Source organism: Streptopelia decaocto (assembly GCF_964273445.1).
Source record: "Streptopelia decaocto genome assembly, chromosome: 3".
NCBI lineage: Eukaryota > Metazoa > Chordata > Aves > Columbiformes > Columbidae > Streptopelia > Streptopelia decaocto.
Genome location: NC_138656.1, coordinates 53,997,439 through 54,012,483, shown reverse-complemented (window position 1 = coordinate 54,012,483; position 15,045 = coordinate 53,997,439). Strand labels below are relative to the sequence as shown.

At 39.8% G+C, this 15,045-nt stretch overlaps 1 protein-coding gene across 3 annotated transcripts in view; it reads right to left on the bottom strand.

The window, feature by feature from the left end:
• The window catches only part of MTHFD1L (methylenetetrahydrofolate dehydrogenase (NADP+ dependent) 1 like), a 154,560-nt gene that overhangs the window by 86,828 nt on the left and 52,687 nt on the right, over window positions 1-15,045 (bottom strand). For all 3 annotated transcript variants that reach the window (XM_082049792.1, XM_082049794.1, XM_082049793.1), the window contains 2 exons: window positions 8,298-8,366; window positions 3,771-3,882 (listed from right to left, as the gene is read on the bottom strand). In XM_082049792.1, coding sequence (XP_081905918.1) covers window positions 3,771-3,882; window positions 8,298-8,366 — 181 coding nt within the window. The remainder of the gene's footprint in view (window positions 1-3,770; window positions 3,883-8,297; window positions 8,367-15,045) is intronic.

Here is a 15,045-nt window from a genome sequence, read left to right as displayed (position 1 = left end):
TTCCAGAAAATCAAACACACTCCCCTGAACCATGCAATAAGAACACAAGCACAAAGAAAAATTTCTGCAAAACTGAAGGTTTGCAGAAGTGGTATCACAGTATCACAGTATCACAGTATGTTTGGGATTGGAAGGGACCTCAAAAGATCATCTAGTCCAATCCCCCTGCTGGAGCAGGAACACCTAGGTGAGGTCGCACAGGAACATGTCCAGGCGGGTTTTGAATGTCTCCAGAGAAGGAGACTCCACCACTTCCCTGGGCAGCCTGTTCCAGTGTTCTGTCACCCTTACTGAGAAGAAGTTTCTTCTCAAATTGAAGTGGAACCTCTTGTGTTCCAGCTTGATCCCATTACCCCTTGTCCTATCATTGTTTGCCACCGAGAAGAGCCTGGCTACATCGTCGTGGCACTCACCCTTTATATATTTATAAACATTAATAAGGTCCCCCCTTAGTCTCCTCTTCTCCAAACTAAAGAGACCAAGCTCCCTCAGCCTTTCTTCATAAGGGAGGTGCTCCACTCCCTTAATCATCTTGGTTGCCCTACGCTGGACCCTCTCCAGCAGTTCCCTGTCCTTCTTGAACTGAGGGGCCCAGAACTGGACACAATATTCCTGCCACTAAAAACTTCAGTTGCAATTTACACCAGGTGTGGCTTTCAGTATTAACCAGCTTCTGTGGATGAGCCATGAGTTTGGCATTCAGACATCAGAGGACAGCAATGAAGAGCAAAAGAGGAATGAAAGAGGTTAACACCACAGAACGAAACACCCCAAAAGAAGTAATTGCCTAAATACAGATAAAGGCATATTTCCCCACTCAGTCATAGCACAGGACTCAGCCTAAACACCAAGCTCTTTTCCCTGACACCGCTGACATGTCAGCCGTCCTCACTGATTAACAACTAAGGTGAGCCAAAAGCAAGTAACGTAGAATTAGTTAAACAGGCCAGTTTAGGCAATCTTTCATACAAAAGAAAAATGAAATGTCAGAATCAAGTGCACAAGCCACTCACAAGTGCAGGGGCTGCCTGCGCCCCACAGCCATCCTCAATGGGCCGCACTTGCTCACAGCAAGGATGGGGGGAATGTGCAGGGCAATGGGTCCAAAGCAGTAGAAGGCTGAGAAGATAAACAAGTGCAAGTCACCCAGTGCTGGCCAAGATATTGCACTAAAAGTTCAGTGATAAAACTCGCACCAAGAGAACTCAGCATTAGAGCAAAAAGACTGAGTTGTCAGTATGTAGCAACAAGGCTACATACAAGGGAAGAGGAAATGGACAAGCTGAGCTAAAAGGCTTGGGCTGCCTCAAACTAATGAGGGCTTGTGATTCACTTGGATACCTGGCACTGAAGTAGGGAATGCCTTCAATTAGTGAGAGTTCACGACAGGACTCAACGGTTAAACTTTGTTTAGATTTTATTTAAACCAAACAGTCTACACCGTTGTTAACTGGCACTACTCAACAGGCACAGCACGTTGCAATTCCAGCTGCAGAGCAAGCAGAGACGCAGGCAATGTAAGCCAGAGAGAGAAAGCAAGGTTTAAAAATAAATTTAAAAAGAACATTTTGGAGGATTTTAATTTTTTTTTTTCCTTGGCCGTGGCACATAGTCACACAAACAGTGGGATCTACACAACAGACTATTTTTTTGCTGCTGGCTGTCCCAGCTCACGCTCTCCTGCCCCTGCCCCAGCTCCAGTGTTTTTGTGACTCTGAGCTGAACTGCTTCTGTGTTAAGTCAGCAGAAAACTAAGCCAACAAAAAGGGCAACAGGTTTCTGCCGCGATGTCATGCAAAAACAGTTGAGCACAGGCTGAGAAAGGAGACAGGCTTAGCTGCTCCAGCAATGCAGGCTCAATCTGATTAGCTAGTGCATCCACAGTAGCTTTACTGGCACTTTAAAGCTCCAAATCAGGCTATAATATTACAAATATTTATTTCAGCAAAACCACTATCTTATGTGGCATTATCTCACCTTCCCCCTGTTCTGCCACTGCGTGAGGGGAAGGAAGAAGATTTTTTTTGTTGTAGTTGTTTTTCAGTCAAGACCAACTCTCCAGTTTAGTTTATCACGTGACTCTGCAAACAGGTGTGCTGGCAAGCGAGGGGTTGCACAGGACTGGAAACAAGCAGCTGGAGGAAGGAGGCTGCTTAAGCCAGGACAGAAAATAAAAAATATCTGTGTCTGTGAAATTGTGGTGCAAGTTCAGGGCCATGCTATTCTCTTTAGTACGGTCTGCACACTTCACAGGATGTTCTGCTCTAAAATAAAAATAAAGTAATAAATATATAAATAAAATAATAAATATATAAAATATCATCATAATGTATATATGCTAGCTCCGTCATTAAGATATTTATTCTACTATACAGGAAAATAATTTAATTGCAGACCCCGTCACAGATTTCTTATGTTCCAGCTTTGGAAGCATCTGCACAACGCTGAGAGCTATTCTCATAGCTCGTGGTCCCTAAAATGCCTCTCCTGGACATGCAGTTCTGCCACTTACGCTATTTCCAGCACCTCTTGGAATCTTTCATGAGCTTATGCAACTAACCTGCGTGGCAAAACATGAACTGCCATTGCTCATACAAGAACCTAATGAGTGCCAGATCCAATGCGAGGAAAGGATGAACTCCATGAGAACAATGGCAAAAGAGAAACATGGAACAGTGAAAATTTTTACTTTTAGCAAGAGTGAGCAAACTTGTTCAGCTAGTTACAGCACTGCAGCGTAGCTGTCCTGCATTCCTCCTGTCTGAACTAACCAGAGGATCAGCTTTCCCCACTGAGTTCCAATGCCAGTCTGGGGTTCAGCCACACACCTCCCCGAGCACAATGTGGTGGAGTTTCTTGCCAGCTGCTTTGCTGTGGAGCTTCTCAAGGCATTGGGCTCTCTGCCTGTATGAACATGACCTCAACGTGGACTGGTACACACCTTCCAGCTGTCATTTTAGACTTCAGTTGTGTAGGGTAGGATGTGATAATACTTCAAAAACCAGCAAGAGCTACATGTGGTCTTTGCCCATGTGCTCTGACTAGCTCCCAGAAACAATGTATTTTTTAAAAACATAAAGCTTACAGTAATTACAACCATTAGAACAACTATTTATACTTGTGACTACCTGCAAAGTTTGTTTAACTAGGCCACTCTAGGAACTATTGCTTTTAATAATCTGACAAGGATCTAAAACTCATGCTGAAGTTCTTTGCTCAGCAGAGCAAAGGCAGTCTCATTTTGAAGCCAGTTTCACGGAGATTTGTGTTATGTAGAATAAAATCTGAACAAGAGCCTTTAGCTGGCAATACACAAAGGTTTTCCTCTATTGCTGCTACACCACTTCGTCTACCAACAGAGAAACTGGGGCCAAAGACGAACGAAGCAAAAAGGAGTATTAAAGACAAACAGGTGGATATGACAAAAAAAAACCATGAAACGGAATGATATGCTCTCGTGCCTGAGGGAAGCAGTGAATGGAGGGGAATCCAAATCCAAGACGATACTTTTTGGGCTCCAAAACCTGGATCAAGACTCAAGACTGCCACCAATCTACTTCCATTCAGATGATAGAAAACACCTGTGACAAAGGGCAGGGTGAGAGAAGAAGTGCTTTGGGTTTTTACATGTTCCCTTTAAGATTATTATTAATATTGGCATAAAATGAAGTAGAATTCTTACCTTTGGCTGCAATGTTATCCATTCACTTTTATCACTGTTTGCTAACTTACCAACAAACCATAATATAATAAGCAAAATAATTACCTACCTACAAAACCTTTCTCTCCAACTAATTTGAGGGCAATTTTATCTGCCAAAACAGAAGAATTTCCATGTGCAATGTTAGCAAAAGGTCCAGCGTGAACAAATACTGGTGTTCCCTGAGTGATAAAAACAGATGTATCATTAATAGTGGATAGGTAAGAACACAAGCTCAATACTCTTGCAGTATTGATACAAATCAAAAGCACATATAGCAAGTAAGCGCTGTTAGATAATTCGAGAGGGGGAAGGGAGCAGGTACATCTCAAGTGCTTGAGACCCCATTCACTGACAGGCCTAGGTGTCAGAACCTGCTTCATCCACAGAAAGGTAATGGACAGCAGTGCTACCTGTAGGTAAATTACACAAGTTCTCACCCAACCTGCTACTAAGGTTTTGTATTTCCACTGCCCTAATGCTGTGGTGTGCTATTCTAGCATACGTACTGCAATCAGCACTTAACTGCATTGGGGCAGACAGTACACAAATAGAGCCCAGCTCCTGCCCTACTCCATCCCTTACTGCTCCTGTATTCTTCATAGACAGTACTTGCCATTCCTGTGCAGGCAAAGTAGCCAGCAGCAGTAACAAGGGACCAGAATTGATGATAAGGAGCTGGAGGGGGAGAAGGGAAGGGACATGGCTGGAGTACAACAGGTGTGCTAACGTACGGTAGAAAAAGCACCCAATGCTGCTGGCCAAGCACCTGGGCATCCCAGGTGCAGACCCAAATTCCCCTACAGTAGGCACCACACAAATATATAAGTAAAATAGACTGTAGCAGGGAGCAATCTAAACCAGCAAAAGGATAAACAAAGGGTTAAAGAAGTAATGACACAGGGAAATTTGTCAGATAGCAAGCAAATCTGATCTTTCCTGTTACTTTTTTGGCAGGCAGCACAAGGAAATAGAAGTTAGAAAATTAGTATTTATAGAAAGGGATTAGGATTAGGTGAGATATATTAACTGCTATATTTTCTCCAAGTCAGAGTATGCAATCAGAGGAAAGGATGCCACTTCAACTGTCTTACTGCAAAATACTTAAACAAACAAATCCCTATTGTTGTGTTAATGCTTTTAAAAATCTGCAGCTAGTTAAAGAACAGGTAAGGAGACAACTTCAGATTATCTCCATCCATGTTCTTTACACATTCTATATTAGGAGCTACTGCCAACTCGCAAAATTTCAGGCAAGCCACTGGACGACCTTCCTCAATTTTTGACCAGAAATAGCAATTAAGGAGGACAGTGTTCTTTGGATCAGCTGCAGACCACATCCAGCACTCCCAAGAACCACACGTTGGAAACTATTGACCACATAATAAAAACTGGTTGTTCCCCGACTTAATGACTTAAGAAAACAACCTACATAGAGAAAAATTTTCATGTTTTCCATAAAACACCAGAACAATTGGATTACAGTAGTGAAATATTTGCTACTATAGAAAAAAGACTTCCTCATTTCTGTAACACTGAATACAAATCATATAAAATGTATCAACAACAAGCATCTGTTCTTATGGTTTCCTCTAGAATTAATTCTACGTAATTAATAGTTTTGTCCAGAGCAAAGACAAGTAGCTTTTTATCCACTGGCAGATCATACATATTTGAGAAGAAACAGTGGAATAGGAGCAGAAAATGTAAATAAACCAGAAATTATGCCCTGTAACAAAAGGAATGATGCAGATTATTATCACCCTAACACACTGACATAACAGTGTTTACTTAGAATTTTTTTTCTTGTTTTCTATCTGCTAATGACCACATAGTGCAACATCACCTGGAGTTTTCCACGTTTATGCTAAAAATTTAACTTGGCCTTCAAAGCTTCTTATATAAGAGCATTTAGGTATCAATGTAATGTGAGGTGCTATACAAAATAAAATATTATCACTATCCCAAAGAGCTTATAACTTATACAAAATAAAATGCAAACCACTTCAACCAACCTAAGTTTAAGGTTTACTTCCTTAAGTTTTAATTTAGTTTAACTCAGTATTTACCCTTCTGGCCTTAGAATAAATAAGAACACAGTTTTCAGTTACCAGATTGAAATCCACAGGACTGATTCTGATGTGAGTTTTATTACTCACTAAATTTAATTTTATTCTTCCAAGCCCTTAATTTCTTGTGGCAAGCAACTACAGGGCTGCTGCCATTAGAGCCCAGCACACATGTGGGCAGATGTGATGTATGGACACAAACACAGATGATGAGGGTGGTCCAGCCCATACCATGGCTGCTATGCAGAAGGGGGGACAGAAGGGTCTCCCACAACATTCCCTGTGCAATTGAGCTTCCAAAAGTTCATCCACACAACATGGATGAGAACAAAATTTGGACTGTGAGGTCCAACATCCAATTCAAGCATACTACTAAACCACTGGCATGGACAGATACTCCTCTGGAATTCACCAGAAGAAAGGAGGAGTTATTTGAATGGTCTTTTTACAAAAGCAATCCTGGAAGAAAAATACAGTGTAGGTACTGAAGGGAGTGAACTCCAGCAGAACCTCGGGAGCCTCAGGCACACCCTGGAACAGGGACAACAATGTCTTCTCAGGCCAGCTTCAGCAAGTCATTTCAGCCCATCTGTCCCACACTGCAGAGTGCCACTTATTTTCATTACACTCTTAATAAACTATATGGAGAAACAAACAGTGGCACAGGGATCCATTCTGCTGATTGTTTTCAGTACAGGAAATGTTATTATCCAAGTTTTAGCAAAAGAAAATAAACCCAGAATGTCAATAAATATCTGAAATTATCTGGCTGCTAGATGGATGTTTATAATACTTATTACCATCCTCCCCTCATCTTTACTGTGAATGGCAGTTTAAATGTAACATGAGGAGACCATCCCCAAGCAGCCAGCCTGCAACTACAAAGAGTTGTCCCATAGAGCAGCTGCTCTGTTACGCATGGTATATATAAATGCTGAACATTAAGGGATCAGTTCACAAGGGAACAAATCTGTCATGACAAACATGGATAAACACTACGAAAACATTATGCACATTTGAAACAAAGTCATCTCAATTCTACAGCACTGGATATAAGTTCTATTGAAGTCTACAGTTATTGTAGGTGGAGTGCCCCATGCTTCCCATTTTGAGATTTTACTGTCATTCCTGCATTTAAAACACTGTCAATCGTTAACACCTCGAGGCAGCATTTCTGGTGACAGAGTAGCAGGGTTATGATGGAAATCAACCCACCAAGAAATAATACCACATTAAAAGCAGGAATTTCATTGCATAGAAATGGTTATATAAAGTAATACAATGAAAGAAAAGAATGCAAGTCCCAGAATCAAATGCCTATTGATCAAAAGAAACTCTTCTGACATTTATAATTGTCTTTTAGAACACCACAACAAAACTACATTATTTTCTAACAGATATGCAAAGCGCAAATAGAGTGATGCAGACTGAACACTCAGAATCAAAGCTACCTTGACACTGATGTTTAATGCATACAATGTTATCCAAGTGGTAATTTCATACACAGTCCTGGCTGTAACACTCTTGATCCTATGTGACCTCTAGTTTCTGCTATCAGATGCTACATTAAATTCTGACACTTACATAAATGAACATTCTATATTCTTCAGCTTTTCATCATACCAGGAACTGTTGTGAACTCTTCTAGCTATGTAATTTTGATGGTCAAACTTACCATCATGTACATTAATTTTTCTCCAAATGCATTTGTTTCCATAACTGCTTCACTATTCCCATATTTTTCTTCCTCTCTCTTCCCATGAATATTGTTCATAATTCAGCTTACTTTGAAAAGCCAATACTAGAGTGCTCGGGCACAAAGTTAGATTGTGCTAATTTTGTATTCTTTGAGCTGGTGGAAGAAAACTCATGAGGGCAAGTGCAAAACATTGCTCTCATAGACCAGCAAAGCTTCATTTAGTCTCTGAAGGCACTATGGCAAGATAGGGTGGCTGGGAGCCCTCTTTTGAAAAAGCGTAAACAGGCAAAAGAACCCTTGTGTTTCTGAATGGCACAAACTATAATACAGAATAGAATTGCCTCAGCGAATCATCCACCTTCCACTCAAAATGCTGGGCTGTGGGAACCATCATGGGAACATACATGTAAAGAAAATACACAAAATGGAAACTTCCCTAGAAGAGCAAGATGGGAAAGAGAAGGAAGTCTATTACTTGGAAGCCCAAGCTGCCTTCCAGTGTGCCCAGAAGCAGTTCAACAGTGCACTGCAGCTTGTTTGCAACACTAGGCAAAATTATGGCTAAAGCCAGAGTCTCAAAGAAACAAAAAAAAAACACAACACAAAACCCTACAAAAACAAACAAAAACAATAAACAAACAAACAAAGGCTAGAAATACAGATAGAGGTGATTAACATACACAAATTAACACTTCCTAAAATACCTCTATGGATTTGACCCTGACTTGAACCTTGAAAGTTGAACAGAGTCGCTGGAGAGAAGCACAACAAGCACAATATGGAATTGGTAAGCCTGAGAAGAAGGGCGGGCATCATAAGTGATACTCACCTCCAATGTTTGCATTAGTGTTGGCTTAATCGCATCTTTCATCAAAACTGACAAAGCGCCTGTTACTCCCTGGAAAACAAGAGTTCATGTTTTAAGGAAGCCAGTTCTAAGGTGCAACATCTCTGAGTTACACTTAAGCTTACAGCTAAAACAGGGAAAAAACCTTACAGTTCAAAGGCGAAAAAGAAAGCGTGCTCATAAGACATAATGGATAAGCAGTGTTAAAGTGTTACATAAAGAATCTATTTAGATGTTACTTCAAGACAGAAATAGAAAATATTTTGCTTTGAATACCCTTAAAAGACAGTAGAGAAAATACTCTCCCCACTTCATGGAGAGACCAGAAACAGTTATGCACTGATCAGCATGAGGATGCTCATGGGACCAAAAGATAAAGTGGAAGAAAAGGCCACTGAGACCCAAGACAGCAAGAAGGCAATAACTTGCTAAAACTGCCTAAAGAACTGACAGATGTATTTCTTTCATGACAGAATCAATAGCATGAATCAATAGCTAGCAACAACCAGAAAGGGTATTTTTCAAGACTTGTACAAATATACACATAACAGACACAGGATGAAAGCAGACACAGAGTTGACTGGGGTAGATAATGAATACATCACCAAGATTAAAAGTAGACATGCCTTACTATGGTGATGAGAGGACAAAAGGAGCTGAGTGAATTGCTGGCTTTTAATTGTAAATAATCTTATTCCTCCCTAAAAGTTTTGCTGGATGTTAAGTTTAGATTATACACTGACTGAGTGTAAAATAAGAGAAAGTCATCGCATTCCTCTACACTAAAATTAAATGCCCATTTCTAATCCTACTAATCCTACTAATTTATCAAAACAAATATATTGTTTTTCCTATTGATCACAGTGCAGAATTGGAATTCATTAAAATAAAAATCAGAGTACGCAATACACTTATTGAGTAGATGTACAAGCCTGTTTTTTCCTGCTGTTTGATCAATTCCACAGCCAGCTGGGACAGAATTTCTCAGACCAGAAGTGCAGTTCTTCCCCTTCCACCCCCAGCTGAAGGAAATGATGTTCGGCACTGGTTGCTAGCAACACAGAACTAAGCAGAACCAGGTACACACACTAGCTAGAAGGCAATAGGTAACAGAAATACCTCAAGGAAAAGGTCAGTTAATTTTACAATTTCTTTCTGTATCTCAGTTTTTCCATCATCATATAGCATAAGCTATTGATCATTACACTAAAAGAGAAACAGCTGCTGATCATTTTCAGCACATGAACACTGAGATAGTTTACAATCTTACCACGTGAAAGGCAACTGTAATAGCTATTCAGCTTTCTGGAGAAAAAAAGCCAAATGGAAAACTTTATACCAGCTGGTCAATGGCAAGGTTAACATCTACCTGAGCAGCCACGAATCAGCCCTAATCCTTTTCTTGGGCAACCTGCCTAAGGACTGACAAGTGGTAACTCACGTCAACTGTAGCCACCTGATTAGGGGTTTCTGGTGTCTACTTTATGCTGGATGAGACCACCAGCTCATTCAAAGTAAGCATGCCAACAGTCGTTTGCTGGCCCAAGCCATGTTGACCGGAGAGAAGGTTTTGGTGAAGAAGTAAAATATAAAATAAAATCAGGACACATTTTCCTCGCTTCCTCCTCCTAGACCATAATTGCTCAAATCCTGTCTCCTTTCCTTTCTGATACTTTGTCACCACTTTGATAAAAATAGTGAAGCAAAAGTCCCATACACTTCCCGTGCATTTTAACTTTTTGGGAAACTTCACCCATGTTAAATACACATTCTGGACACAAATCTCATCTGAAGCTGAAAACAAATAAAAAAAGATGCAAAACCCAATTAGGACACATCACGACTATCTGCCTTACATGGTGCTTAAACAGGTTTGGTGTCAATAACGGCCCTTAAAAGCTAAGCAGCTAATAAGGTTTTCATCTCTATCTGACATGACTCTATCAGAATGAAGTTTTCATTCCTTCATATCCCAAATCCTCCAAGTAGCTGGCAAAGAATTCCCACAGCTCACTCAACGTCCTAGATCTGCCTCTCAAAGCTACTTAAGGATTATCAGGTTCCCATTTCCAATTCAGCAAAGGTAGATAAATTTTTTATAAAAGAATTAGAGGCTTAGACACTTACACACCAATTAAGCATGTGAGAGCCCAAGGATCATTAGCTTTCTACTAATTCACTGGCAGAAGAAAGAAGTAGAACTCTGAATCAAATGTATATGGACACCCAACTCTCCTGGGTTCTCTCCTGGAACTGATCCCAAGTACTTCTGAAAATAATATCCCCTTCATCTATCCACCAGCTGTCAGGACAGGTATGCTCCCCAGGACAGCAAAGATCATAGAGCACAAAATAAATTACACACATGACACAGGAAAGGCAAACTTAGATGAAAAACCAAAATACTTTCAAAGCAACTTCCAGTGGTGCAGTCTCTGAAGTCTAGCAAGAGTAGAAATGAAAGCCAGCATCAGGTGACAAGGGAAGTGATTGAGTAACTACTGTTAAATGAATAAGGGTTATACAGACTGAAAGGCAGAGAAAAACTCTTTTCTTGATAAGAAAAATAAAAAAATACTTATAACTCCCCTTCATTTGAAACTATAGTCTCTAACAAAATAATAATATTTTTCTGCAATATCAGTTCTGTAAAAAACTAAACCCTAAACCGTAAGCTGAGAAGAACTGCAACCACTTGTGTTTAAAGTATGTACACAATGTTTCTGATGAATCAGAGAACAAAATATATTCAGACGACAGATCAGTTATAAAAGTAAAATGAAGCTATTTGTTTTGGTCCTAGAATTATTGAAACCTAACAGCATGGCAAAGAAAGTATGCTGAGAAGAAGTCTTATTTAAAAAAATATTTCTTTAATAATTTTCACAGCTGCTGAAATACTGATCTAGGGCATACATACCCATTTAATTTCACATAAAGATATGGCATGTGTCCATCAAAATTCTACTACACCGTAAAAGCCAAAAAGCAATTCAGTCTTAAAAATACTGTACAATGAGCACCACATTTTGGCAAAGACTTCTGTATGTTCCATTGCAGAGGACAGATATTTAATCCATCACTCTTATGGAAGGAGTCTTCTCAATTAATGAAATATTCAATTTATCTTTTTTCTATTACTCCTAGCCTGCCTCTGCATCTGGTTCATATCTGCCAATGTGTACTTTAGGTTTTACTATTGTATTATTATAAATATATTGCATATAAAGTAAAAATTAAGAACAATCGTGTTTTTGTGAAGTATATTGTGTGTACATCTGGAAACAAATCATAGAGAAAGGGTTTAGTGGTTTTGGTTCACATAGATTCCAATGAACCAAAGACTATTGTCAAACATTTAAGCTTGCATAAATTCAGTCTGGGTAGTATATATAAAACATGAACCTCAGAATTTTTTAAAGTGACAGGTGGGAATGACCACTACTCATTATTCAGGTTGTGTGGTACTTCCCATGATAAAGCTGCCTTTAAAATTTGTTAAAACTGTATACAATTGCAGTTCCATGTCAAGTGACTATGATAGATTCAGCCTTTTAAACTTGATTTTGTTTTATGAAAATTTAAGCTAAAAGGATTGAACTGTTCCCAGATTAAGAGCATTCGAAAACCATGTATGTTGTTTTTCCTATGTTCACTTATCTTGAGATCTTTCCTTTCTGAGCTATAAAGCTTTACCTCTTCCCTGACCCTGGCTCAAAAGAAGGATGAATATTCAGGAGGAGAACAGCTTCACATCAAATCTCTGACCACATCTGAAAATTTGCTCAAGATACAAACCTTGGGAAGATGAAAATGACAGTTCATAGATACTCATTAGTGAATGCTTAAGGCTTGCCCCGCCCTGCCCAGAAAGCTTTAGCTGCGCTGTGCGGTGTGCTTGTATAGCCAAGGGTGTAACGGCTGGATCTACAGTCTGGACACCTGGACCACAAGTAAAGATCTCTTTTCCTGGATCCTAATGGAATCCTTTTCTAATACATACAAGGAAGAGAGACAGCCTCACGGTGCCTATGAAGAGGAGTCAAAAACTGGGCTTGCAGAAGCACAGTAACCACATAGGCAACATTAGCAGCAGGGGGAAGAGTAGATACCCCATTTAAAGTCTAGAAATAGTAGATTTAGTTGCAAGCTGTCCAAATAGACTGACCACCTGTAGGAAGAAACCAGCAACAGAGATGACATGCCACCCAACAGAACTGAAATTTATCTTCTTTGTACATATGAATTTTGACATGGTACCGTCTTTGATTATACATCTCCTGCTATTGTTTGCAGAGGATTCAACTTTACACAGTACACTTTCACAAGTGCAGTGCAGTTATTTATAAGCTCTCTACCCTCGTACAAAGTAACCAGTGTTTAATTTGACAGAGAAATCTTAGCAAGAAAACCCACCACTAATTTCCTTTTATGACATTTCTCAAATCCCAACACCACAGCATCTGACTTCACCAATATTAAGAAGTCTGCAGAAATTAACAGTTGTTACTGTTTTCAGAAGAAAATCCAGAACAACCTTAGACAACATAAAATAATTTCTCCTCATTCAAAGTTCTTGATGGTGTTTCATGCTTTCCATAGATATCAGCTTTTTAGCTCCTGGGTATCAAGCCGGATGGAGGAGTGCACAGTGCCTCATGTACTGTAACAATCAGTTTGTATGGACACAGCATCAGACACAGTTTGTGAAAAACACAGGAACAGAATTCAACCCTCCAAAAAGGCACTTTTTGCCTTAACCATGAAATCACCTTCCTATTTTTCCCATAGTTCTCATCCTCACTTGTAACACACTCTGCAACAAAGAAGGTAGGAGTTTCTGCACTTCACAATCAAGATATGCACCCAGGTCCTCCCAGTGCACAGTATGGAGAACCTGCAGAGGAAGCTGCAGATGGTCATAATACTTATCTCCTTGACACTGTGATGATTTTTTTTCTGGACAGTTCTTCTATTGTATAATATAATACACTGCTTTAAAGAAGAACTAGAAACATACGTTTAACACAAGTGACACTATCAAATGATTGAGATGCTAAGCGTAGGAAATTTGTTTAAAAAAGGGCCAAAGAAAACTGAATTAGTAACAGACATTTTGCTGAGCACTTCTTTCATTTTAGTGGAAAAATTTTCAAGTTCTCTGTGTGCTGTTCAAAATTTGAGCCCTAGCATTTTATTTCCACAGAGCAACTATAGATGAAACAAACTAGAGAAAAGCAACTGCTTTCATCCATCAAGCTGATTAGCATTAGTTGGATGAAGACCAGTTAAATATTTTGCAATATTAATACATTAAAGTACCTTCATACAAAAGTAGCATCAAGATTAAAATCATGTATTTAAAACATAGTTTTAACTCTGAATTATTTTAAAGTTTTTGCATATGCATTATAAGGTAACTCATTCCCCACCCCCATCCAAACGTTATGCAATTGAAAAAGAAAATCAAAACTTCAACAGACAGAATATTAAATGCGGTTCTTCAGGTCTCCTGCATAATTGGGAATAGCTTATTTGCTCTGAATTGTAATGGTACTTGGAAATTTGGGTATGCTTCTCTTAATTTCAATCTTAAATGCAGGCAAGCTAGATATTATGTTTTCATTTCCTTATTAAACTGGAATTCATTAAGGCTGTGAATGTATTCCTGGCTTGTGGATTTGGTGTCTTTGCTGAAAACACAGGATATACTTGTTCGTTTGCTCATTCTAAAAATGCAGTAAGTTTGTGCAGATGTCCACATAAAAGGGACAAACAGGAGAAAATACACATAGTCTGTGTGATGCAGGCAGTCCTTGCCAGCAGGGTGGCAAGAAAGCATGTCTCCAAGACATATCACACTTGCTATGAGGATATATTTGGATGACAAAATAAGCATAAAAACATAGCATTATTATATTTCCTGTATTTAGGGTGTGCCATGAATCTGCAAGATATCAACTTACTTTGGCAATTAGGCCAGAATGCAAGTAATGTAACGTTACAGTAAAATAGTGCCAATCACAGGAAGCCTACTCGTGCCTTTTAAACACCTCCAGGGATGGTGACTCCACCACTTCCCTGGACAGCCTGTTCCATTGCCTCACAGCGCTTTTGGTGAAGAATTTTTTCCTAATATCCAATCTAAACCTCCCCTGGTGCAACTTGAGGTCATTTCCTCTTGTCCTATCACTTGCTACTTGGGAGAAGAGACCAACACCCTCCATGCTACAACCTCCTTTCAGGTATAGACAGTGATAAAGTCTCCCCTAAGCCTCCTTTTCTCCAGGCTAAACAGCCCCAGTTCCCTCAATCGCTTGTCATCAGACTTGTGCTCCAGACCCCTCACCAGCTTCGTTGCCCTCCTCTGCACTCTCTCTAGTACCTCAATGTCCTTCTTATGATGAGGGGCCCAAAACTGAACACAGGATTCAAGGTGTGGCCTCACCATTGCTGGGTACAGTGGCACAATCACTTCTCTAGTCCTGCTGGCCACACTATTCCTGATACAAGCCAGGATGCTGTTGGCCTTTTTGGCCACCTAGGCACACTGCTGGCTCATGTTCAGCCATCTGTCAGTCAACACTCCCAGATCCCTTTCTGCCAGGCAATGATTCCCTTTTACTGACTCACAGCCTGGCTATAAGGGCTAGATGGAAGTACATATTGAAGCTGAAGTAAAGAATGAGGAAACAGTAACTAATGAAGGTAAGGAAGAAAAAGTCTTAAT